The 24098-nt window shown below is 41.6% G+C and overlaps 1 protein-coding gene and 1 long non-coding RNA gene across 4 annotated transcripts in view; one reads left to right on the top strand and one right to left on the bottom strand.

Annotated features, from left to right (window-relative positions):
• Positions 1–24098, bottom strand: part of LOC147874023 (uncharacterized) — a 236715-nt gene that overhangs the window by 101455 nt on the left and 111162 nt on the right. For both annotated transcript variants that reach the window (XR_015534661.1, XR_015534662.1), the window contains exon 3: positions 8059–8113. This is a non-coding gene — a long non-coding RNA (uncharacterized LOC147874023). The remainder of the gene's footprint in view (positions 1–8058; positions 8114–24098) is intronic.
• On the top strand, positions 437–5592 carry LOC110834691 (uncharacterized). 2 transcript variants are annotated; one of them, XM_022074122.2, is made up of 3 exons: positions 437–534; positions 4273–4423; positions 5078–5592. In XM_022074122.2, exons 2-3 carry the CDS (start codon positions 4280–4282, stop codon positions 5447–5449), a joined length of 516 nt encoding a protein of 171 aa, XP_021929814.2. In that variant the 5' UTR covers positions 437–534; positions 4273–4279; the 3' UTR covers positions 5450–5592. The 2 variants fall into 2 exon arrangements, with proteins under 2 accessions (XP_021929814.2, XP_021929813.2); XM_022074121.2 differs by having other exon boundaries at positions 4273–5592.

Below are 24098 nucleotides of genomic sequence, written 5' to 3'. Positions count from 1 at the left end.
AAAAGACTCGACGCGGCGTATCCCCGAAAGTTCTCATTGTATATTAACCTCACTTAGGGACAAGCATTCATAAGTAATCTCTGTTCCATATGAAATATAATTTCGTTGGTAAATTAAATTCATAATCGATTAAAAACAAAACTATTAAAACAGTTTGAAGAACTTACAACACAAACCTAATTACAAACACGACGTTTTGGAAACCAGATCTGTTTCCTTCTTCAAGTATAAAGCTGGGGAATGCAATGGCCCTTATTCTGTTATCAATTTTAATATTATCCTCCCATCCGCCTTTATTTCTCCGACTAATAATTATCTTCATACGCAGAAGGGCAGACTGCTTCACCATTGCAAAAGATCAATGTTTTTCGAGAGAACCAAGAGCTTCAGTGGGTCACGCCCCTTGGTAACTGGGGGGCCTATAAATGATACCACAATTACAGATAACCGACACAGCATTCCGCGAGTCCGCTGCCAGTTCCCAAGTGCTCGTTCCTTTTATTAGTTCCTGCCTACGGCCGTAAACTCTGCAAGGTAAGTTGAGAAATCGCTAAGTTGCTTTATTTACTACTCAGAAACTACCTGATAAACTGTGGTGTTTTAATTACTTCATTCCATTTTAATTACTCTTTAAGTACAGCGACAGGGAGCATTGAAACAAACGACTGATTCAGAACACTTGTAGTCTAGCAGAATTTCAGCGACGTTTCAGAGGTTGAAGATATCCGTCTTCTGGGTTGTTGCGCTGTGTAGTCTGGTCGATGTTAACCAACGTTTCAGAGGTCATACTGCCTCCACCATCAGAGTATGAAGTTTTCCGTCTTCTGGGTTATTGCGCTGTGTAGTCTGGTTGATGTTTACCGACGTTTCAGAGGTCATACTGCCTCCGCCATCAGAGTATGAAGATTTCTGTCTTCTGGGTTGTTGCGCTGTGTAGTCTGGTTGATGTTAACCAACGTTTCAGAGGTCATACTGCCTCCGCCATCAGAGTATGAAGATTTCTGTCTTCTGGGTTCTTGCGCTGTGTAGTCTGGTTGATGTTAACCAACGTTTCAGAGGTCATACTGCCTCCGCCATCAGAGTATGAAGATTTCTGTCTTCTGGGTTGTTGCGCTGTGTAGTCTGGTTGATGTTAACCAACGTTTCAGAGGTCATATTGCCTCCATCACCAGGGTATGAAGATTTCTGTCTTCTGGGTTGTTGCGCTGTGTAGTCTGGTCGATGTTTACCAACGTTTCAGAGGTCATACTGCCTCCGCCATCAGAGTATGAAGATTTCTGTCTTCTGGGTTGTTGCGCTGTGTAGTCTGGTCGATGTTTACCAACGTTTCAGAGGTCATACTGCCTCCACCATCAGGGCGATGAGTATGAAGTTTTCCGTCTTCTGGGTTATTGCGCTGTGTAGTCTGGTTGATGTTTACCGACGTTTCAGAGGTCATACTGCCTCCGCCATCAGAGTATGAAGATTTCTGTCTTCTGGGTTGTTGCGCTGTGTAGTCTGGTTGATGTTAACCAACGTTTCAGAGGTCATACTGCCTCCGCCATCAGAGTATGAAGATTTCTGTCTTCTGGGTTCTTGCGCTGTGTAGTCTGGTTGATGTTAACCAACGTTTCAGAGGTCATACTGCCTCCGCCATCAGAGTATGAAGATTTCTGTCTTCTGGGTTGTTGCGCTGTGTAGTCTGGTTGATGTTAACCAACGTTTCAGAGGTCATATTGCCTCCATCACCAGGGTATGAAGATTTCTGTCTTCTGGGTTGTTGCGCTGTGTAGTCTGGTCGATGTTTACCAACGTTTCAGAGGTCATACTGCCTCCGCCATCAGAGTATGAAGATTTCTGTCTTCTGGGTTGTTGCGCTGTGTAGTCTGGTCGATGTTAACCAACGTTTCAGAGGTCATACTGCCTCCGCCATCAGAGTATGAAGATTTCTGTCTTCTGGGTTGTTGCGCTGTGTAGTCTGGTCGATGTTTACCAACGTTTCAGAGGTCATACTGCCTCCGTCATCAGGGCGATTCATCGCCCTGATGACGGAGGCAGTATGACCTCTGAAACGTTGGTTAACATCGACCAGACTACACAGCGCAATAACCCAGAAGACGGATATCTTCATACTCACCGCTGTGAGAACCTCAAGTCTTACATACGTTTCAGAGGTTCTTACTGTCTCCATCGTCAGGACGATAAGAGACTTGTCATTCTGATTACGGAAGCAGCAAGAACCTCTGAAACGCCGGCAAACTTCAACTAGACTACAAGACGTAACTTCTTTATACTCACCGCTGTGAGAACTGAAATCTCACCAAATGACTGATGACTATTATAAATTACGACATGTAAGTCTTTAAAATATTGTCACAAAATCTGAGGAGAGATCAGAATTTGGAAGACCGAAGCGTAAATATGAGGATAACATTAAGATTAATCATAACAACTTGGCGTATGAGGATAAGGACACAATTAAATGTCGAGAACACGGCAACAGAACTTCGGATTTCACAAACCGCTAGGAATTTCTTGACCAGCTAAGTAACCATCAGATTCTGCTGCATACAATTACTTAGCAACGCACTTCAAATGCGATTTGTTTTTTGCTGCTGGGGGAAAGTGGGTCGAAACGTCGTTTTGTTACGGAGGGCTCGTCTTTGACTGGGCCACGATTCTTCCTTTCCAAATTACGTCCAAACCAAACTTTAGGCCCATCTAAAACGTATCGGGATAAACAGACTACTCTCAGCTCCATCTAATCCCAAAACTATGAATACGTGGAGTTTGACCTCCAAGTCTTCTGTTCTGTTGTCGCTTTCACGGTGTGCTGTCCATCACTTCCAATCAAAGCACGCGCGTAAGCAAGGTCTTACTAAGTTAACAAGCGGGTACTTCGTTTCAGCTGCCAAGAAATCCCCATCTTCCAAATTCCAGCGCTGGACCCTCTCATAGGAGGAAAGAACAACACAGTCCCCATGCTCACACGTTATATATTAAGATCCACTTTAATATTATCCTCAAATCTAAGCCTGTGCTTCGAAAGCAGTCTCTTCCATTCAGGTTTCGTAACAAAAACTGTTTGTATAATTTTAAATTATCCATGCGTTCTACATATTCTGTCCATCTAATTCTCCTGAATTTTATTACAAGTTCTCATTAAGGGCTATATTATCTGATCTTAAAGGTCTCTTTATGGGGTAATTACGGGATATCAGTGGCAATCTACTCAATTCTACAAGCGAAATAAAAACTCTGACCGAAATTGGTGTTCATCGCTTACTTAATTTGTATTTCCTGTAATAACTTCGTAAACAAAGCGGCTGACAAACGGTAAACAAGTTCCTGGTTTCGTCACAAAGCGCATCGAAAGTGGCAGCTGTGAAAATGGCCGCCTTCCGCTTTGTTGTGCCGCGTTAAAAAGTTAGCCGACGTTGCCTGCAACATCAAGGCGATAACGGAGAGAGCAAGGACTTCTGAAACGTCAGTAAAAATCTACTAGACTATACAATGCAACCTTCGCCGTGGGTAGGGGCTACTTCAACTTAAGCTTTCATTTCGCTCTAGGCAATTATCCATAAAACTCTGCCTTAAAGTAGGCCACAGCTCATTTCATTCACAACCTTTCCAATTCCTGTCATTCTATACTACATAACTAACTGTCCCTATGACACCATGGAGCGGGGGCCCCCCCCTTGGTTTGGAAAAGCTGATAGTCGCGCATCTGGCCATAAATCTCCGCCCTTTTACAGAACCCTAAGGTTCATTACCGTGTTCATAAGGGTCCGTCACCGGTCCCTGCCTTGAGCCAGATGAATCAATCCACATTCGACCTCCAAGGTCCGTTTTAATATTATCAATGTTCTTTTGGGCTGTGACGTAGTCTGAAATCGTACGTTAGGTACCAACGTTTCGGAGACTCATACAACTTCCATCTTCGTGGTTGAAGACAGAGACGCATTCCAGAAGAATTACATCGGAATCTTCACGGCGGTGAGATCACCAAATTTCACATTTTAATATTATCCCCCATGTGCGCCTAGGTATTTCGAATGGCCTCTAACCTCCAGGCTCTCCAATCAAAATTCTCTTCTCTTCCGTTCATTCTACACGCCCATCTCAAGCGCTTGATTTCAATGCTGTATTACGAAACAGTTTCTAAAAGGATCATTTTCGTGTTCTGTTAGTATGTCTGCATGGTAAGGTTAGGGTATCTGTCCCTGTTCTCGTCAAACCCAGATCAAAATGAGACGGGGAGAGCAGAAAAAACTGAAACAAATTGAGAAATAGGTTTCAGATGAACGTGTGGGTGAAGCTGCTGGTTGCCACCGTCGCCGTGTGCTTCCTGAGAGGCGCCGAGGCGACTTGCGTCAACACTCCATGTACAGGGACCGACTACAGAACCTACTCCAGCTGCCTCAGCAACCAGTGTCATAACACGGTAGTAGCTACAGGGTGTCCTGAATCTAAATGTTCCTCGATAGACTGCAACACGTGTTCGCATTCCAAAGCATGCTGTAACTCTTGCTGTCGTCAGAACACTTGCGAGTGTTCATCAGTTTCCTGCGATACGTGTCAGACATCTAATGCATGCTGTAACTCTTGCTGCCCTAAAGTCAGTACCTGTAATTGCCCGAGCGTAAAATGTGACACATGTCAAGGTTCATGCTGTAGTAACTGCTGCCCGGAACAAGACTGTTGCAAAAGTAGCAAGAGAGAAGACTGTTGTGTAAAAAACACCAACAGCCAATGTTGCGTCAACATAACCTCACCAAATATCCCCGTCTTCCCAAGCATAACGCTGCCAAACATTACCATCTTCATAAACCAAACGCCTCCTATCATTTACAACACCCTGAACCAGACGTGTGGGGGAGTCACTACGATCCGAAATGCCACCCACACGATTACCACGACTGGAACGTGCTCGAATCGCACGACGCCGACCCAGCCGTGCTGCAGAGTCGTCCATCGGCCCCCCTGCACCCCCCACCCTTTCCCCCCATTCCAGCATTGCCCCCCTGTCTCGTACAACTATGCATGCGGACCTCAGTGCATACAACAACCTCCAATAGTGATTCAACCTCCTCCGCAGGTGATACAACCTCCTCCGCAGGTGATACAGCCGCCTCCTCCGGTAATCGTGCAGCCTCAGTATCAGGGATGTTACTACCAGTACAACCAGTGCCCCTCCCACTGTATGGGAGGTTGCGTTATGCCCGTACAAAGCGGATGTTACCACTTAAACCAGTGGCCGTTTGTTAAATGCGGATATGGAGGTAATTATCCGCTCACAGGCGGTTATGGTGGCTATGGTGGTTACGGTGGCTATGGTGGCTACGGTGGTTATGGTGGTATTTACGGTGGGACTGGTGGTTATGGTGGTATTTACGGTGGAACTGGTGGTTATGGTGGTTATGGTGGTATTATTCAAAGCCATCAGCAATTTCAACCATATGCTGGTTAGTTTGCGTGGATTGACAAATAGTAAAATCAGTTTACTATTAATACAATTCGATTTGGTACATCTTTGTTAGTATACAAATGTAACAATTTTATTTGCATTGTAGGAATTGCGTATAAAATAAAAGAAATTTTAAATCGCAGAAATGATATTATTTAGAATTTAAACAATCGCCTAATTATAAGAACGCTATCAGCAGAAATGTTCGTAAACAAAGTGAAATGTATTCTCAAGACTTCATGATTTGAATCTTCGTCTGCTGAAGAGAGTCTGAAACAACCAACGGAGTAATGTTTCAGGGGACGTAAAACTGACAGGACAGATTTCAGCGGCACAATTAGGCCTGATATGTGGAAAAAATACAAATACTTTGGCCAAAAGTAATTTACACCTGAACTATGATGCACGGGGAATAAGTAAGTGCTGTATTGTAAGACTTGAGGTTCTCACAGCGGTGAGTATGAAGATTTCCGTCTTCTGGGTTATTGCGCTGTGTAGTCTTGTCGATGTTAACCAACGTTTCAGAGGTCATACTGCCTCCGTCATCAGAGTATGAAGATTTCTGTCTTCTGGGTTGTTGCGCTGTGTAGTCTGGTCGATGTTTACCAACGTTTCAGAGGTCATACTGCCTCCGTCATCAGGGCCCTGATGACGGAGGCAGTATGACCTCTGAAACGTTGGTTAACATCGACCAGACTACACAGCGCAACAACCCAGAAGACGGAAATCTTCAAGTGATGTATTGTATGATTCAAAAGTTTCTGTTTAACTGTAAGAACACGTGTATTTTTCACGGTGAACTCAACAGCTTCTATAAGTTACAAGATGGTGGTCACTGTCAGACAGTTAGGTGATACGCCATCTAGACCGTATGGCCTGTTCAGATTCTGAAATAATTAATATTTCAAGATTTTGCAGAACCAACTAATCGAAACGCTTTGGGCTCATCGAGAAATGCATGATAAATGGTAATAAAACTGTACGGATTCTTATGAAAAGTTAAGTAGCAGAGTACGCCAGTCATTAAATATAAGTTCGAACATGAAATTAAGTCACATCACAATTTTTTTATACTATTTAGTACTTCTGAGAGACGTTGTAATAAATCTTGTATATATAAAACTGGTTCCTTCATGCATTACAGCAAATAAGGTCGCTTAACGACTAAACGACGTCAAAGTAAATGCATGCAATGTTACTCAAGTGTTCTGAAATTAACAATCGGAAACAGAAGACGTATGAAAACGTGGGAGAGAAGAGGATGTTACATTGTACATCAGACGTCGATAATTCTTTCTGTAACGAGATAAATATCACGTACAGGTAGAGTCCAATTAAGTATTTTAGTACTAAGGGTTCATCACAAAGCAAACAAGTTTTGAAAGAAGTTCTCTTTGCCCCATGACATGGGTCGCTGTTGCACTAACAAAGCAACCATGCTCGTGGAATCACAGGGGTGTCCATGCCTTGTCGCCATTGCAGGGAAGAGGTGGTCAGTGGGGCAAAGCTCCTGGAAAGTGGCCTGGGTAGTAAGGCCCCGAGGGTTAGACAAAACTAGGGTTGGGGGAATTACCTGAGGATGTCCCCGGAAATGACCTAGTCCAGCGTGTGGGTAAAAGTCTTGGGGACCGTTCCGATCATACTGAGCCCTGGATGACGTATCTCAGATGGCAGAGACAAAGGGGTGTCCAACGACGAGAAGGCGTGGGCTAGTAATTACAAAAAACATTAGGTCCACACTATTTAGCAATGACATCCGGTAATGCAGGAAAGTTCAAACGGACGGACGGACATGGAGGGGCCCAAAGAGTAAGCTATTTAAAGAGAAAACTGCTGATTACATTACTGTGGTGAAGATTTACAGACTTTCCGTCGCGGAGTCTACCTGACACCAGACTCAAAGGGGCCGGAAACCGAATTTCCACTGACGGCGCTCCAGACCAGCACATCCGGTTCCAGTCTGTGATGCGTTTTGCACTGTTCGCTGGACGACCGTAGCGCCTCTGCTGATTTTTGCTGCTAATCGGATTAATTGACACGCAAATCACACGTGCGTGTTTCTGTTATTCATACATGAACTACGCCGGCTGTAAACGACACAGGTGCCCAGCGTCGATTTCATGACACGTACTAATTGGCAGTAAATAATTTTAAGTTAATTAAATTCTGATTCAAAAACGTTAAATCTCGGCCAGAACGTTCGGCGCAACACGTAGACTGGTTATTCTGAGAAGTAAAAATATTGGCACGTGTATCAATACGCACAAACCTTAACGAACCTTGGACAGTGTCAAAATCACACTTCGCGCAACAGAAACCTTCCAAAGAGCTTATAATCACTCGTACCTTCAAAACAATTCGTCCCACCCCAAACGAAATGTAAAAAATTCATTATCGTTGAGGAGACCTCGCTACCAGCTTCGGCGCTGGGGAATAAATGTATATGAACGATGTCTCCTAGAGTTTCGAGGTTGCTCTCAATGTAGGCGTGCCTACACTACGACTCGTCCAAAGTCCTTCTATGGGAATACCAGAACGTGATCATTTTCCATTAGAATCAGCAACCCAGTCCAGTTTCCCGTGACACCCTTCAGAAAAGAGGCAACACTCACCGACTACAGCCGCAGAGCGTCAACGGATGACTTCTCTTCGTCCCACGTGCACATCCTACAAAGAGCGAAACTCATTAATTTTCAAAAAATACTTACTAATTACCTACAAAAATTCCATTCCCATAAATTAGAAATCACTTCAGTCAAATAAACAATTTAATATTATTGATATTAATACTTTCGCGCCATGTCACATGGTACCTGTCCCTTTCCCGGGGTCGAACTGTGTCCCTGAGCCTTATAATATTTTTATAACCGCGACGAACTTTTTACTAAGGGACCACTTTGTCGCCTTAGTATTGAGGTGATAACGCACCGTGTATTCTGGTAGAAGATTACGGACTTTTCAGAGGTTATTTCTGCCTCAGGGCGATGAATGTACGTCCGAAACGTCGGTAAACATCTACCAGACTATAATAAGCAACAAGCCAGCGGGTAGTCATCTTCCGATCACGTATTATTATTTGAATTTAACATATTCTGGCAAATGCTTTGACGGAACCTAAAAGGGAGCTTATTGTCTACATCAGCTTAACCCTGCAGGGGCTGGCTGTGACGTGTAATTATGATACATGAAATGGCTGGTCTCAGGCGACTCATGTATCAATCGTGACAATTCCAGATCCACCGGTAACGGATTGACCATGCCCGAACTTCGACTGCCACAAGACCAAGTTTTTATTCACGACACAAAAGGGGAGAGGCGGGGTTCAAACTCGCTCCTCGCGTTCAATACACAAATTAATACTGAAGGGGTTAAAAACTAAACGCAGCCTGTGTGTGTGTGTCTGCCTGAATCATGCCTGCGGGTGGGGAAATGCCAGCCAGACACGGCCTCGCAACAGTGAGCAGCTGAACCACGTAAAACGCACTACAAGCTAAGAATCAATGTCGACGTTTATTCTTACAGCGAGCGGTAATCAACTAAGAAAAGTTAAACCAAATTTGAGTCCCGGCCTTCGAACAGGATAGACTAACAACAGTATTTTTCATTTACCTTCTGCTAATGGGTCAGAGTAACACCAATGCGAGATGGGCAGGTCGTATAGCAAGGATGAAGAATACGGAGTACACGTACAGAATATAGTTGGAAGATACTACTCAGAAGATCTAGGAATAGATGGGAGCATAATATTAAAATGTGTGTAGGATTTGAGGTTTTCACGGTGGTGAGTCTGAAGACGCCTGTCTTCTGGGTTGTTGCACCGTGAAGTCTGGTAGAGATTTACCAACGTTTCAGAGGTCCATACTGCCTCCATCATCGCCCTGATTACAGAAGCATCTATACTAAGGTTGCTACATTCCCTTAACTACTACTACTATTACTAATAATTATCTGAGAATAATTTTAAGAAGTTATTTTTACCAAACACCAGATTTCGAGACACTAAAACCAATAAGTAGCGCTGTGCTTTGTATCCAGCAATAGTCGAAAGCCTGGATCGATTTATCTGCAACTGCTGACTGGACGCAACAAGCGGGGTTGGGTTGGGGGGGGGGGAGCTTCAGTTCAGTGAATGAATGGCCCCAAAATGAGCAGCCCTAAGCAATAGGATTGCATCTGAGGGCTAAGGCTCTCACTCCTCAATCGCTGAACAGATCTGCTGACATGAACCAACTGAAAATCCCTCCTCCCCCGTCTGCTCCCATGCCGCAGACTGTACCTTCTCAACCCTCGGAAGAATCCGCAATTATTCGACAAAACCCTTCACGAACAGACGGACATGTCTGACGACAGTGACTTATGCAGAACTGGACTGGTACAGAGTAATTCTCTTCCAGACTTTTATATTCTAGCGGATGTTTAACAATTTCCAGCAAAATGTCTTCACTCCAGAATGGAATTTACCACAGGCTTCAAGCGTCCATTTTATACTATTATATTGCTCAATTCAAATATATTTTCCCCAGTCGTAGAATTCTGAAAATAGGCAGTGTTTCAATGTAAATCACGCAACAAGGCTATATTTCCCTGAGGATGGAGAGAGACAGGGTCTCCATCATCAGCCGCTCTGATGGTGGAGGTAGCAAGGACTTCTGAAACGTCGGTATACTTCTGCCAGACTACACGACGCAACAACCCAGGAGACAGCCATCTTTAATATATTATTGCTACTGGACTAACCAGCGAAATGAAGTGTTGGGAGATTGCAGTTCTTTCGGGCAAAGCAGGCAGGCAGTGACTCCACCACCAGCACCGTGGGGCACCTCACGTGAAGTGTAATGAAGTGAAGTGAAGCAGGAGAGACGCGTGGAGGCAAGTGGCGTGAAAAATGGGTCCAGGATCCTGTGACGACAGCCAGGGCCGATGACTTAATCCGTCCCATGGAGCCCCCTCCCCTCCTTCCCAACACACAAAAGAAAGTGTGCATTAATCAAACACTTCTTCTTTGTCTCCGTTCAGACTTACACAAGAGGAACGCGATAAAGACCTTGTTCTTCAATACGCCACCCTCCACCCCCGGGCCCTTCAGCAAAAGAAAAAAGATGACCTTGCAAAGAAGCATCTTCCTCGCGTGCAAATTCTCCATCCAGACATGGCACGACGCCTACTTAAGAAGTTCGTATTGAAATATATTCGTAAAAGAAAAATCGAAAATTAATAATCAAAATTCTAGTATAATAACAAATAATCGCCTGAATCAACCCCCCCCCCGGAACGTCGTGTATATCAAACATAACTGAACAATGTCGAACATAATATTAACATAAACAAATTAGTATTGTTGATCGTATGCACTTAACAATTATAGCTCTTCACGTACACACGGACATCAGGCGAAATCGACCGATTCTTTTGTCATTATAAAGACAAAAAAAAAAATTGGCCCAATAACACATTTTTACTTTTGTAAACCAGCCCTAAAATTGTTAAACCAACTGAGTATAATTAATAAAAGGAAAGCTGTTCCGCTACACGCCATGTAGGCGATTGTGGGGAGAGCTACTCATTCTTAACCTCGGCACTAGATGGAGTAGGGGGGCGTTCAACGCTTTGCCCCCAGGGAAAGGAACCCCGGTACCCAGAGCCGGTCTGGACGCTCAAGCTAGAGGAAAATCCTCTGCCCCCCGTCGGGGATCGAATCCCGATCGTCCTGACTGACCTTGCCGGCTCTTAATCCACTGTCGCGTTAGTGGACCAGTCAAGAGGACTCATAATGGCGGAGTGGCGAAACTTGATGACGTAACAGCATTCTTCCGCCGAGGTCGCCGATATCGTGGGTAATGATGGCAGTCTTCTCTCCTTCCTTCACCTAACGAAGTGTTGCGTGCAACAAAGCATATATTCTGTTTCCTCTCCTCTCCTCCCCTCTGCCTCCCTTCCGTTTCCTCCTTGCGTCATCCCTCTGGGGTCTCGTCAAAAGACACAGTCGTTCGCCTCACAAGCAAAAAAGAAAAAGAACGACTGCGATTTGAAAACGAAGGAGAGGTTTTGTTGAACAGAATTTATTTCTGTCACGATAACCCTCTGTGGTGAGTCGTGTGCTTCATTTCGATAATTCAGAATCACTGCTCGTGGCATAACGTGTTTAAATATTTACCACTGTGATCGAAAGTCTATCAGGTTGTAAATTTAGTACATTCGAAGCCCCGGGCTCATCTAAATAATATTTAAAAATGCGGTTCTTACGTCACAGAAACCACAATGATTCTATTTTGTTTCCACAGGCCGGCACTGATCATTCCATATACGCAATGACGTTAAAGGGCCTTATTAGGTCTCTCCCCTTTTCCGTGAAACTGTTTAAATTCTAGAACGATAACTGGAAATCTGGATTGTCAGACACAGAGTAGTGACGTCCTTACAGGCTGGAACTTTTGAACACACGATTCACAAAAGGCTCATAAGTGTGGGCCCAAACTGTTGCTTTATGTCAGACCAAACTTTTTTTTTTAGCAAAACAAGCAAATTCTGGGCACGTGGTAAAGAAACAGCAGTTTTTCTCTCTGTCTCCCTCCTTTCAAACTAACGAAGCAGTTGAAAGATGACAGAGCTTCATTTGCGTTCCTCTCCCTCCAACTTCGGGGGTGGGGTGGGGTGGGGTGGGTGGGGGGCATTGTGTGCACTTAACAGAGAACTTTTGTGAATTCCAAATGAGGGGCAGACTCATTCCGTTTTATTGTTCATCCCCACCTTTTATATTCGCCTTGAGGCTGCAAAATGTTGTACAAAGTCATATAAAACACAGCATACACAAAGGCAAAAGAAGGTGAAAGGAATATACAGTAAATACTTAAGCATGGATCACTGTGCCCATCCCACGTACAACTAAATTGAAGAACAGCATCAGGCCGACATCCTATGCAAATGTGTAACTAAAATTTGACGTAAAAATATTTTTTTATAAAGTTAATATTTTTGGTACAGTAACGTTATGAAAAATGAAATAATATGAGATTAGATTTTGAATCCATAGAAAATATACGGAATCATAACTGAATTCAAGCATTACCAATTATTATATCCGAAGAAAAACAAACATAACACAAGTAGTGCATCGTCACGAAAACGTGCGTTTTTAAAAATACAGCTTACACTGCAAGAAACCGTACAAACAATAATATAAATTACGATTACATTTATAAATCGACTAACCATAGTCACAAATATTAACCACACGTACGTATCTAAAAATAATTTACATTCACATTAATTTTGTATGCATAAACAATTGCTCTGGTTTGGAGCTGAACAGGTAGTCGTTCGGAACAGAAGCTAATTTTACAATTCACCGCGTTCAAAACAATTCGAGCATGATTCTCTCTAAATGTGTGCCACAAAAGTAATCATCTGAAGTGAAATTTTGTTCTACGTCACCAATTATCTAAGGTACATCGTACGCAATACATATTTCATAATTGTAACTCTTTTCTCTATTTTCCTGTAGTTTCATGAATGTGTTTCCTCTGTCCGAAAGTTTTCCCTTTATAAAATTCACGTACTCTTGTGTAATATCCAGCGAAGTTGTGTCGCCTTGATAATAATTAATCGTGTAATCAGTGAATGATTTTATTCTTAATTTTTCATATTTCCATGTCCCGAAGTTTTAAAATTATAGAAAAACAGTATTATCGACTGGTCAGTTGCGAGAAACATTTTTCAAGAGTCTCGCGAATTTCTTCACGAGTCAACAGACCATGTACTGAACGCTTTGTAGTATAGAAATGTTATAAATTAAGAGCTCCTGTTTCCTATATAAAGCTGTAATTTGGATTAATACCTGTTAAACTGTAGCGGTTAACGATTATTTTTAATACAGGTCAAAATAAATAATTAGTGCAACTCTGCATCTGTTGAAGAGCAGGGCTTGATGTTTCTCGGATCATCACGGATTCAAGTACTGATTTCGATCGCTCTTACATGCATATACACGTACGCTGAATGCAATTAATCTGTAAATGACGCTCTTACACCAATTTCCCCTCCCCCCCTCGCGTATTCACGTGCTCAATGCATCACAGCGAACTTATACGATCAACAACTGAAGCATATTTTACGTAAAACATAAAAACTACCCCATCGTATTTCCTATTCCAAAGGCCCGGGGTTTGAATCTCGGCCCTGAGACGGGCTATCCTGAACAAGTACTTTCGTGGTTTTCCTCATATTCTCCATTCTAATGTTGGGAGAGTACATCAGCATAGACCACTACGCGAAATCATGACGTACAATATACCTCAGCTACTACAAAGACGTCGTTCAATAAACTATGAATTAAATAAGTAATCCTACGATTCTACGCTACACAATATATATTCAATTAAGAAGATATCGTTAAATAACCCAATAAAAATAAAACAACAAAAATTGTGTCTGTAAATGCGTGAAATATTAGTCCATGCAGTTGGTATTAGTTTAAATTGATATGGCTTCGAACTGAGTACTGGAGGAAGGAAGAGAGGAAATCCACTTGAAGGCTTGCGGTTTTTCCTCATTCTTTTTTTCCCCCTGCTGACACAGCATCACTGAGGAGCACTTGAAGCCTCGACATGCATGCGATGCTCTCGCAACCTGATTGTACGGTACTCGTGCTGCATTCCCATGAAGCCCACATGCACAGATCTGACTCACAAAGAAGAGTTCTCGAAGAAAATAATGATGTCCGTTCCCCTTTGAATTTATCAAGAGGCACATGGCTGCTAGCTACATGTATTTATTTATTTACATACATATTTATTTATATATTAACTTATTTACTCGCTCGTAGCGTATCAGGGCAGGGATTGGCCGATCGACAACAAATTCCCACGGCGGGAAATAATTTTTCTCTTAGCGGCTACGTCCAGACCACCTCTGAGACCCGTTCCACTTGTCCTAAAGCTTAAACTACGCGCAGGGTACAAATGAGTGATTAGCCCCACGTTCCGTCAGATTTACCCAACGACGAAGACGCCAAGGGTCATTGATTTGGCATCTAATGGAGAAAGGAAAGAGACATGTGCGCATGCTCTGTCCAGTATAAGATTTCAGCGCGTCATAATTATGACAATTAAAATGCTCCTGAACGGATGTACAAAGATAAAATCTCCAAGGACACTTGAGGACTGAATATTTTTCTTCCTTGTTCAGGATAGAACGAATCCTGATGATTGTTTTGTAGGAACAAATCACCTTTATTTCGAGGACTGATGACGAAGACAATATGTTTACTCTGAAATGTCGATATCTACCTAGAAGTCAACACGATGTTGCAAACCACAACACCAACAGCGACATATTCATTTAATTATTTAATCGCGTACTCATTATGACATCTAATTCACTTGCTTCGTAGACGTACATTGCATTCGAAGTGGCCCATTACATAAAAATCACAAATCGCCATATAAACAAAGTGTGAACACAGCCAAGCAATTCCAAAGTCTCGCTGCTCTTCCAAACTGATTCCTGTCTTACACCTGCACCCCCGTTTGTAAGTAATCGCCGACTTACGTGTAATTACCGTCTAATAACACGACCCAGTAATTATTAGACTATACTATACAAGGTTCCCTTATCTACAACTAGCGAACTAGAACTGGATTAGTAGAGATCCCCCAAACCTATTCGAATTCAGGCCGCACAGATCGCTTTGCTAAAGAAATCTTCTTCTTACAAACACAATTATTCTGTTCTACGGATTATAACGTCGTTGATCCGTAAAAATTCAATTCAATTCAATTAATTTATTTACGTGTTTGCCAACAGCATGGAGCCAATAACAGGCAAACACAGATAATACATACAATAATAATGAAATAATAATGGATAATATTAAACAAACGGATTAACTAAACTTATACATGTACAGTATTAAATGTAACTGCCAAGTACAGGCAAACCCAAAATAGAAACAATATTAACACAGAGCAAAAAATGAAGAAATATAAATAAAAACAAATAATCCACCTAGGGAACACTAATATAATTGTAAAACTTTAAAAAATATAAAAAGACAGATAACGAAGCTAGTTCATCTACAAGACAACCTATCTAGATCATTTCCCTTGTTGAGAACGTTCGCTCAAGGGAGACAACGTTTACGCTAAATACGTCCAAAGATTTACATACGTCATTTGCAGCGATGACGCACCTGGCTGAAGGACTATGTCTTAGCGCACTGCTCACACTAAAAGTAGAATAATCAAGATAAAAATTTCTGCCACATTAACCATTTAAAACCGAAACTCTTGCAAACAGTATTTAACTTTTCAATCTGCACCTCGTAATGGTGAAGTAATGCAGTTTTTTTACCGTACGGATTGACTTATTAAATAATAATAGATTTCCCTCAGAACTGCGGTGGGGGGGGGGGGGGGGAGTGGCGACCTTGGTAAAATAGGGACCTGACTATAAGGTGATCGTGTCAAAAATGGCGACCGTGCAGACTTCTGCCACCAAGGCTACTGAATTCATAGAGGCCTTGACGACAGACAAGTTTGTCTAGCAGCTCCAAGGTTAGGTTAGGTTACGTTACTTTACGTTAAGTTAGCATAGAACATGTGTTGTTTTGTTATGGTATATTACTTATCCACAATTTTATTTGGAAGACCTGATGAGAAGAAGCCTGATGGGAGGTTTAGTTGTATGGCAGAATAATATTAATGTTTACGTTAATACAAAACTCTGCAGAAATCGTATGGCTCAGGACTGGATTTTTCAACTGGCTGTTGTAAACACGGTAATAAATCTTCGGGATTCTATAAAAGGCTCTGCTGAGACAAGCATTAACTTCTGAAAAAGGACTTATCTCTAAGGAGTTATTCTGGCTTAGGTCCGACGGTGACATCAACATGACAGTGTATTGAAAAGGATACTGCGTTGTCTGTCATTTACGTTGGTTGGCCTCGAGGGAGGTAGGTTAGCATGGCGGTTTGAGGGTGTTTTTCTCAATTACACCGTTCATAATATTCATCCACCCAATCTACACAGTATAAGCAATGGAGCGAATACCGAGACACATAACGTATTTAGACGGGCAAATACCTGCTTCTCCGTCCCTTTGCATAAACCAAGCCGAGACAAATTCATTACTACTAAGTGTAAGCTCCAAATAAACTTACGAGGGTGAAATCAAGAACGAATGATATTTGCTTGAGGAGATAATGTGTGAACATCGACGCTCCGCCTACAGATTAGGCTTCGGTGTCAAGTTTCTACAAACCTCAAATTTCTTATCTTCTCATACTGACATCGGTATTATGTAACACACTTAAGCTTTACCTACAAAACATTATCAAGAATTTATACGCACCAAAAGACAAACCACGGTATATTTACCATGTAATTTATATAACCCGAGTGTAATGTATCATTCAAAGAGGCTAGGGATTGGCGCAAGTTGTATGAAAAATTCATATTACGTAGCTCCACTGTATGTTCCTTCAGTTTCTGGCATGACACCATTCTGTAACTATGAAACTCGCAGGTTACTGAACGTCACTAAAAAGAACAACCAATTGCTCCAATCCTTAACCACGTCTAGTTACGTTCAGCTGTTCACAAACCAATTCCCTAAGAGGACTTCGGTCTTCTATGTTGTGACATCATCGTAAAGTCTTGCAGATGTTTACCAAAGTTTTTAAAGAATGTGTGTCCTATAACTTTCACTTCTACCTCAAAAATAAAGGACGCATGTAGCCACAAGCAGTTATCAGATTATCAGAATCGAAAATCCCAAATTTCACATTTTAACGCTTACATGGTTTTACGTATTGATGTTAAGGCTTGTAGAAATAATAAGTCACATTCCATACAGGACATTGCAGTGACGCGTGACATGTGAGCGTACAGCCAGCTGAGAAATTAAGGGATGATTGAATTTCAGACTGGGAATATACTCGCCTAAGAAATACTACCCGTCTACATGAAATATTAACAAACTTCGGTTAAAAATCGAAATATTTTTAAGATTTCCATTCCGGAAACTTAAAATAAGGAAATGCCTACTCAAAGTGCACTCTGCATATGATGCGACAACATTTTAATTTATTATTCCTCCGAAACCATTGCAAGGGGTAGAATCTTGACGTCACTTCAGAAGTCCCAAATATGAACTGTGTTGAATTCTGACATTAATAGAGGATTTTCTATAGGTCTCCTTGGAGAAGAGTAATGTCTAAGCCATAATTCGAAACCCATGTCTTCAGCCGTCTCTCTCTCCCTCCCCTCACTATTCTTCTCTCAAAGTTCACCCTTCACGACCGCCCTCCTGCCACCCCCTTGGGAGATGTCACTGATGCAATTAGCTGTGACAAGGATACGTACTTTACGTATTATGACGAGAATCATGCACTTCTTGTTAGCATCCTGCAGCGTGCAGGAAGACACACGAAGTCTCTGCTGTTGTATGCGCTAGCATGTACACGTCGAAAGAGGCGGAGACCCTAACGACTTGTTAGCACCAAAGGCAAGCTACAGGCAGGCATCGCGGAATATCATATTTTCCGACACCGGTACGTACAACAACAAAAGTGTCCGTTTTTCGTCGATAAATTGAAATTAATAAAATTTCTATTGTGTATTGTGACACTTTTTGAAACCTCGTCCTGAAGAAATATTACGTATACAGACGGACAGAGTGTGGAAACGCGGCGCTGAGGATAATATTTGAACCTGAAAGACAGGAAGTGGGAAAACTGGAGAAAAAATCATAATGAGGAGCATCACAACTTACATTCTTCATAAATATCGTTTCGGTGTGCGTCCGGGAGAAATTGAAATTCGATAAAAAGTTTAATAAAGCAACTGTGAAGTTAAAATATCACTGGGAAGACCTAGACGTCGGTTACAGGATAATATTAAAATAGGTCTCAAACAGGAGTGAGGGTGTGGACTGGATTAAACCGGCTCGAAATGGGGAAGAGTGGCGAGTTCTTGTGATCACTGCAATAAGACTTCGGACGGAAAATTTATTGACAACCTGAGACACAATAAAGTTCTTGAGAAACGAGGCGCTATAAGACGACCTTATGAATGTACCGGGTGTCCCAAAAATATGTATATACAACCAATGCATACGTCGGGGACATTCTGTACAATTTCGTTGCCCGATTTCTGCTGTTTAGTGCCGTGGGGGCGCATGATAATCGCTTCATTAATTAAACAGTTAATAAGCAACGAAACAGCGGAGGACAGCGATTGTCCTGGACTATGAATTACCCGTTACTGACTCGGCTAATAACCGGACGTTTTTCATAATCTCTGCATAATGTCTCAGTGGCAGTGACATCTCCACGACTATATGATAGTTGTTGTTTTTTTATTTAGTGTTCTGTCTGACGACAGGTCCATATGAACAGGATCCTTCCATCCTTTTCTCGGACTGGGACCTGTTCATATACGTTCTTGGCAGATGATCCAGAAGTGGTTTGCCATTGCCTTCTTCTGTGTGTGAATGGAGTAATTGTTGGGATGCCACGGAGGAAAACTCCGTGTTGCCTAGACCACGGCCTTGCCCAACACAAGTTATAAATTCGGGCACCGCCGGGAATCGAACCCGAGACCCCAGGATTACAAGGCCACCGTTCTAACCGCTAGACAGAAATATAAATAATTTTAGCGAGAAGGCACAGAATTTATTAAATAAGGAACAATTTGTTCTCCTTTTAAAAGACACTGACATCGAAATATTTTTAGAATAACGTGTGTGTTACAAATTAGTAGCGTCTTTCAACTTTAACGTGTGCTCTTAGTTTATTTCGAGAAGTAATCTTTATTTTAGGGTTAAACACGCAATTTTCCCCTGCATACTCCTTCTAAACATGTTCTAGTTTACTTCGCGAAGACAGGAACAGATAAATCACCCACCAAGACCACGATATTATTCTGCTACGCTCCTATACAAGTGGAGTAATAAAGAAACACTAGCTTAAACAAAGGAAGACGTTACGTTAAACAGAAAGACCGATAAAGTTCACAAACAAAGTAATTCACATGAATCTCTGTTGTGACTTGAACTAACGTAACACTACATCGAGCAATGAAGACGTTTGCTGTCTTCTGTGTTGTGGTGCCGTGTAGGATGCAAGTACCTCTGAAACGTCGGTAAACTTTTACTAGACTACACGGCGCTACAACCCAGAAGACAGCCACCATCTTCGGACTCACCGCCTAGAAAACCTCAAATCCCACTTGGACAAATCGTTGTCGCTGGTTGAATAAAAATGAAATATCAGAAGAGAAAACACGTCTGAATTGAAGGCAATCCAGAGTTCGGGCAGCTCCAGTTGAAATATTACAAACACGAGCATTTTATGCGCTAATTAAAGTTCTTACTGTCCACCCTATATCAGCTTGTTTGTGATAACTCAGAAGCGATGATAGCACAAAACACAAAAGCTATGGAAAGAGTCGCTTATAAAAGGCAGGTTGGTTGAGAGAGGACTGATAATCATCAAAGACCTCAACGTTAATTACCGCATCGAATTAGTAGGAAAACCGTGTGAAAAGAAATTCTGTAGGTAGGCTAAATCCTATAGAAATCCCCCACATCCACTCCTTTCATTCTTTATGCTGTGCTTCGTTACGCTATAATTAACGACAAACCTTTTTAATTACCTTTCTCCGCAGTTTCGTAAGACTACAAATCTGTTCGTGTAAACCGAATTAGTCCGCATCACGCGCGCGCCTTGTTACGTACAAATCGAGATCTTGTCCTGGAGCTGTTTAAAGATAAAAAAAGAGACAGGGTTAGGCAATATGCAAGGCAGCCGAGTGACCCGCAATTTGTCTGCACATTATGCTACGTGGTAAAGATTCACGCCACGCCATTACAGCCATCTGACGTGCGATATCTGGTTCAAAACAAATTATTAACACAATTAATGACGCACTCTTTCTAAGTTCGTAAGAAACAAGTATACGACACACTTACTGTATTGTATTATTTATATTATGTTGTGGCATTTCGTGTTTTGTTTTGAGTTGTGAGTTGTGTTATATTCCAATAGTATTTATTAACATTTTCTTTTCGAACTCAGAAACATCTGAAATTTAATAAAATAATATAATTTTAGTGCTATTTAAGACAGTATCAGCTCTCTTTATTTTATCTGTGATCATTTGAAACACTTCAGATGCCAGTTTTAGGTGTGACTGAACGCGAAGTGAGCGCACTACCTTATCCGACGACAAACATTCTTACACTCCACCATGTGCTAATATGTGTGCAGTATAATTACTAAAAATAATCTTCTGTTGGCGTCCAATCCGAGCGAAAATATTATAATCTCTTTCTATATAACTAACATTTCAGTTCCCATACCAAAAGTTTTAAGATTATGACACGGTTCAGTGTTTAGTGGTAACTGCCAGCATTATCTAACAGACTCCACGCAGTCGCTACTCTCACCTGATAAGGGAGACAAACGTGGCCTCCAAAAATCACTTCCTCCTTGTCAGCACTATCACAAACGCACAAAGGAAAAACTTCAAGGTTTAAACCATCACTACGCTCGTACATCCAACTTACAAAAGAAAAATACTCAACACAAAATTTACAAACATAATTACGTTATTATGTGTCATATCACAGAATGTTACGCCTGACTAGAACAGTTCATCTGTTACCTTCATGAAATTAAAAAAAAAAATGTTTCACTCTGTTGCCACTCCCAACTTTGAATAAAAGTACTTTACAAAATCCCCATATTAGATGACACTGATATGCAAGTTCAACATTCTGAAGTGGATTGCGTTAATGCTGTTAAAACCTTCATGCTCACGGCTGTCACAACTCATTCGTTGTAATGAGAGGGCGTTGGCCCCCAATGACATAATCTTAACACCCCCAGCTTCGATAATTCTTTTTTTTATAATTATTTCTAATTCTCCCCCTCTGTAATTCGGTGGACATAAGGATCAGCAATGAAAATGGTACTGCAAATTCAGAGTTACACACAGGTATTTTTCGCATATTTCTTTTTATTTCTATCGGCCTGTGCTTTCAAAATTAAAATCAACACAATTTCTGCATTTGTTTATAAGAAGATAAAAAACTTTATAATGTGATGATAAAACATTTTTTTTTGAATTTATCGATTTCCATAGAATACGATGAGGGAAGACTGAAGATAATTACAAATCAGAGCGAACATAAACGACGGACGTGTAAAAAGACAAGCAAATGTCTCTTTTAACAAAACAAAATATTACATCCTTTCGCCATATTCCCTTCAAATGCTGCATTTTAACGCTGTCTTAAGCTTTAAGATAGAATATAACCCTCAAAAATGAAACTTAAAACATTCAGCCGACCGTAATCTGCGTACAGAAGGTAGTAAGGAAGGGTGGAATAATAAAGGAAAAAAGGAGGAGGCATAGTAGGATTATTCAAAAGATGAAACAAAAATTGACGTAAGTTTCATGAATCTTTTAATATTAATTACTCAAGCAGCAATGTTAATTCAATTGCTTGCTACAGAGTGGAAACAGCGAGGGCTCTGAGCCAGAGAAGCCAGAAAGGGCAAAAAATATTTCAAAGGCAAATTTTCGCCTCGTTACATACTAATAATGCCCAGGCTGTCCTGTTTAAATACAAATTTCAGGAGCTTTAACTGAAACTGCGATCCTCGTATCGCGGCTGGGATAAGAAATGGAAGATTCCAGGTATTATTTCATCACAACGACAAACATTAATTTACTCTGTGTGATTACACGCAGGCCTATATGATTGACCACATCTTGTATCGTACATTTTCATTAATGATTAATTTAACTTCCAGAGCTTAATACTTTTGACCAAAGTCTCCCCCCCCCCCCACCATATACTGAGCTTCACCATCAGATATTACACATCAGGCCTTCTGGTCTCTTTAAAATAATATTTATTTCCTTAAATTATTAATTTTTTCAAACATTTTGTACGACATCTTGGACAGTTGATCAGTCCATCTCAAGACCCCTGTTTGTATACGCAACCCAGCAAAACTAATGGGCTTTTTTTGACGTAAATACGTCTATATTTTATTCGGCAAAAATGTGTTACGAAAAATTGTTACGAAAAAGGGAAACGAAAAAGTGTAACTTCATTGTTATGTTACTTAGGAAACCTCATCTGTTTACTCAGCATTGTTGTTACCTAGGAGACAATATATAAACTTGAAGATTTCTGTCTTCTGCCTCCGTCATCGCCCTGATGACGGAGGCAGTATGACCTCTGAAACGTTGGTTAACATCGACCAGACTACACAGCGCAATAACCCAGAAGACAGAAATCTTCATACTCACCGCTGTGAGAACCTCAAGTCTTACAATATATAAACTTCCTTTCCGTATAGACGTATTTACGTCAAATTCTCCGGAACCGTGGTTCCACTATCACTTTTTTATTCTAAGTTTACACTTGTGTCACAAAGTGCAATTGCTCTGATCGGAATTTAGACGCACTAACATAACTGTCGTAAAATCACACCCCGAACACGGAATTCGTCAACTGCGCTGGGCTAAGATGCATCATTAATTGACATCACATTATAGTGACGGCAAGAATACGCTAACTTTGAACGTAACAACGCTAATACGCTGAAACTGGCTAACCAAACATTTTGTCTGATAAATCCTGCCGTGTTCCAGTCTGTGGAATAGTGCCGAACCACAAAAGTAAGACAAGATACTCCTTTTTTTTAAGTGTTAGCCGGACTAACACAGCTAACACGACTGACATGAAGTACAGGAGCAGTACGTCACACGTAAAAACTACATTCTCGCGAAGTATTGGGCTCGGACATAGCCCCGTGTTTCACGAACTGAAAGTTGTGTTTTGGACACGAAGAAAAAGTTTGCTCTGGTCACACTCTCTGCACAAAATTTCACCCTCTGCCGCACATTCTCCTTCTTGACACACGTCAGAGTTTCGCTCGCCGGTTGTCTCCGCAAAATACCCAAACCTCTGGAATAAATACAAGTCTACGTCTGTGTCCTCGCGAGCCGGTTATCTCAGTCGGTACGGTGAACAGGCTGCGGGCCGGACGACCTGAATTCAATTCCCGACTGGGGCAAGACATTTTTCCTCCTCAGAGGCCCAGCCTGTCAACCCTTTGAAGCCAAACGAATAAGAGAAGAGAAGATAAGAGATTAGAAAGTGGAGGGTGTGGGGAGAGAGGTAACAGACGAGGGTAAATGAAGATTCCCAGGCAGTCCCCGCTGGTCCTTCTGGAAAAGGAAATGGCGTACGAAAGTGGATGAGGTAGAGATATGAGAAACAGTGTGAGACGATATCGCCCTGTTGATGGAGGCAGAAAGCACCTCCGAAACGTCGGAAAACATCTATCAGACTACGCGACGTAACAACCCAGAAGACAGCCTTCTTCATTTGCCATATGCGTTCTGTATGTCCAGTAAATTTTATTCTCTTATATTTGGTAAAGATTATAAGTCGTTACACTCCTCATGTAATTTCATCATGTCATCTTACCAAATATCATCAATCTATTGCATTACCAATGAGAAAGAGAGACAGATCACACGCCCACATGTACGAGGGTCGCTCATTAAGTAATGCCCCACATTTTTTTCCTCAGAACATATTTATTCAAGATGGCTCAAATTTAGTGACAAT

This window comes from Zootermopsis nevadensis, unplaced genomic scaffold (assembly GCF_977971745.1).
Source record: "Zootermopsis nevadensis isolate Lab colony 2312 unplaced genomic scaffold, Znev_1.0 Znev_ptg000011l, whole genome shotgun sequence".
Classification (NCBI taxonomy): Eukaryota; Metazoa; Arthropoda; class Insecta; order Blattodea; family Termopsidae; genus Zootermopsis; species Zootermopsis nevadensis.
Note: the sequence above shows the minus strand (reverse complement) of the source record. Positions and strands in the feature narration are given on the sequence as shown.

Excerpts from the sequence above, each read along its gene's own strand:
- LOC110834691 (XM_022074121.2), top strand. The coding sequence starts at position 4,280 with ATGAACGTGTGGGTGAAGCTGCTGGTTGCCACCGTCGCCGTGTGCTTC.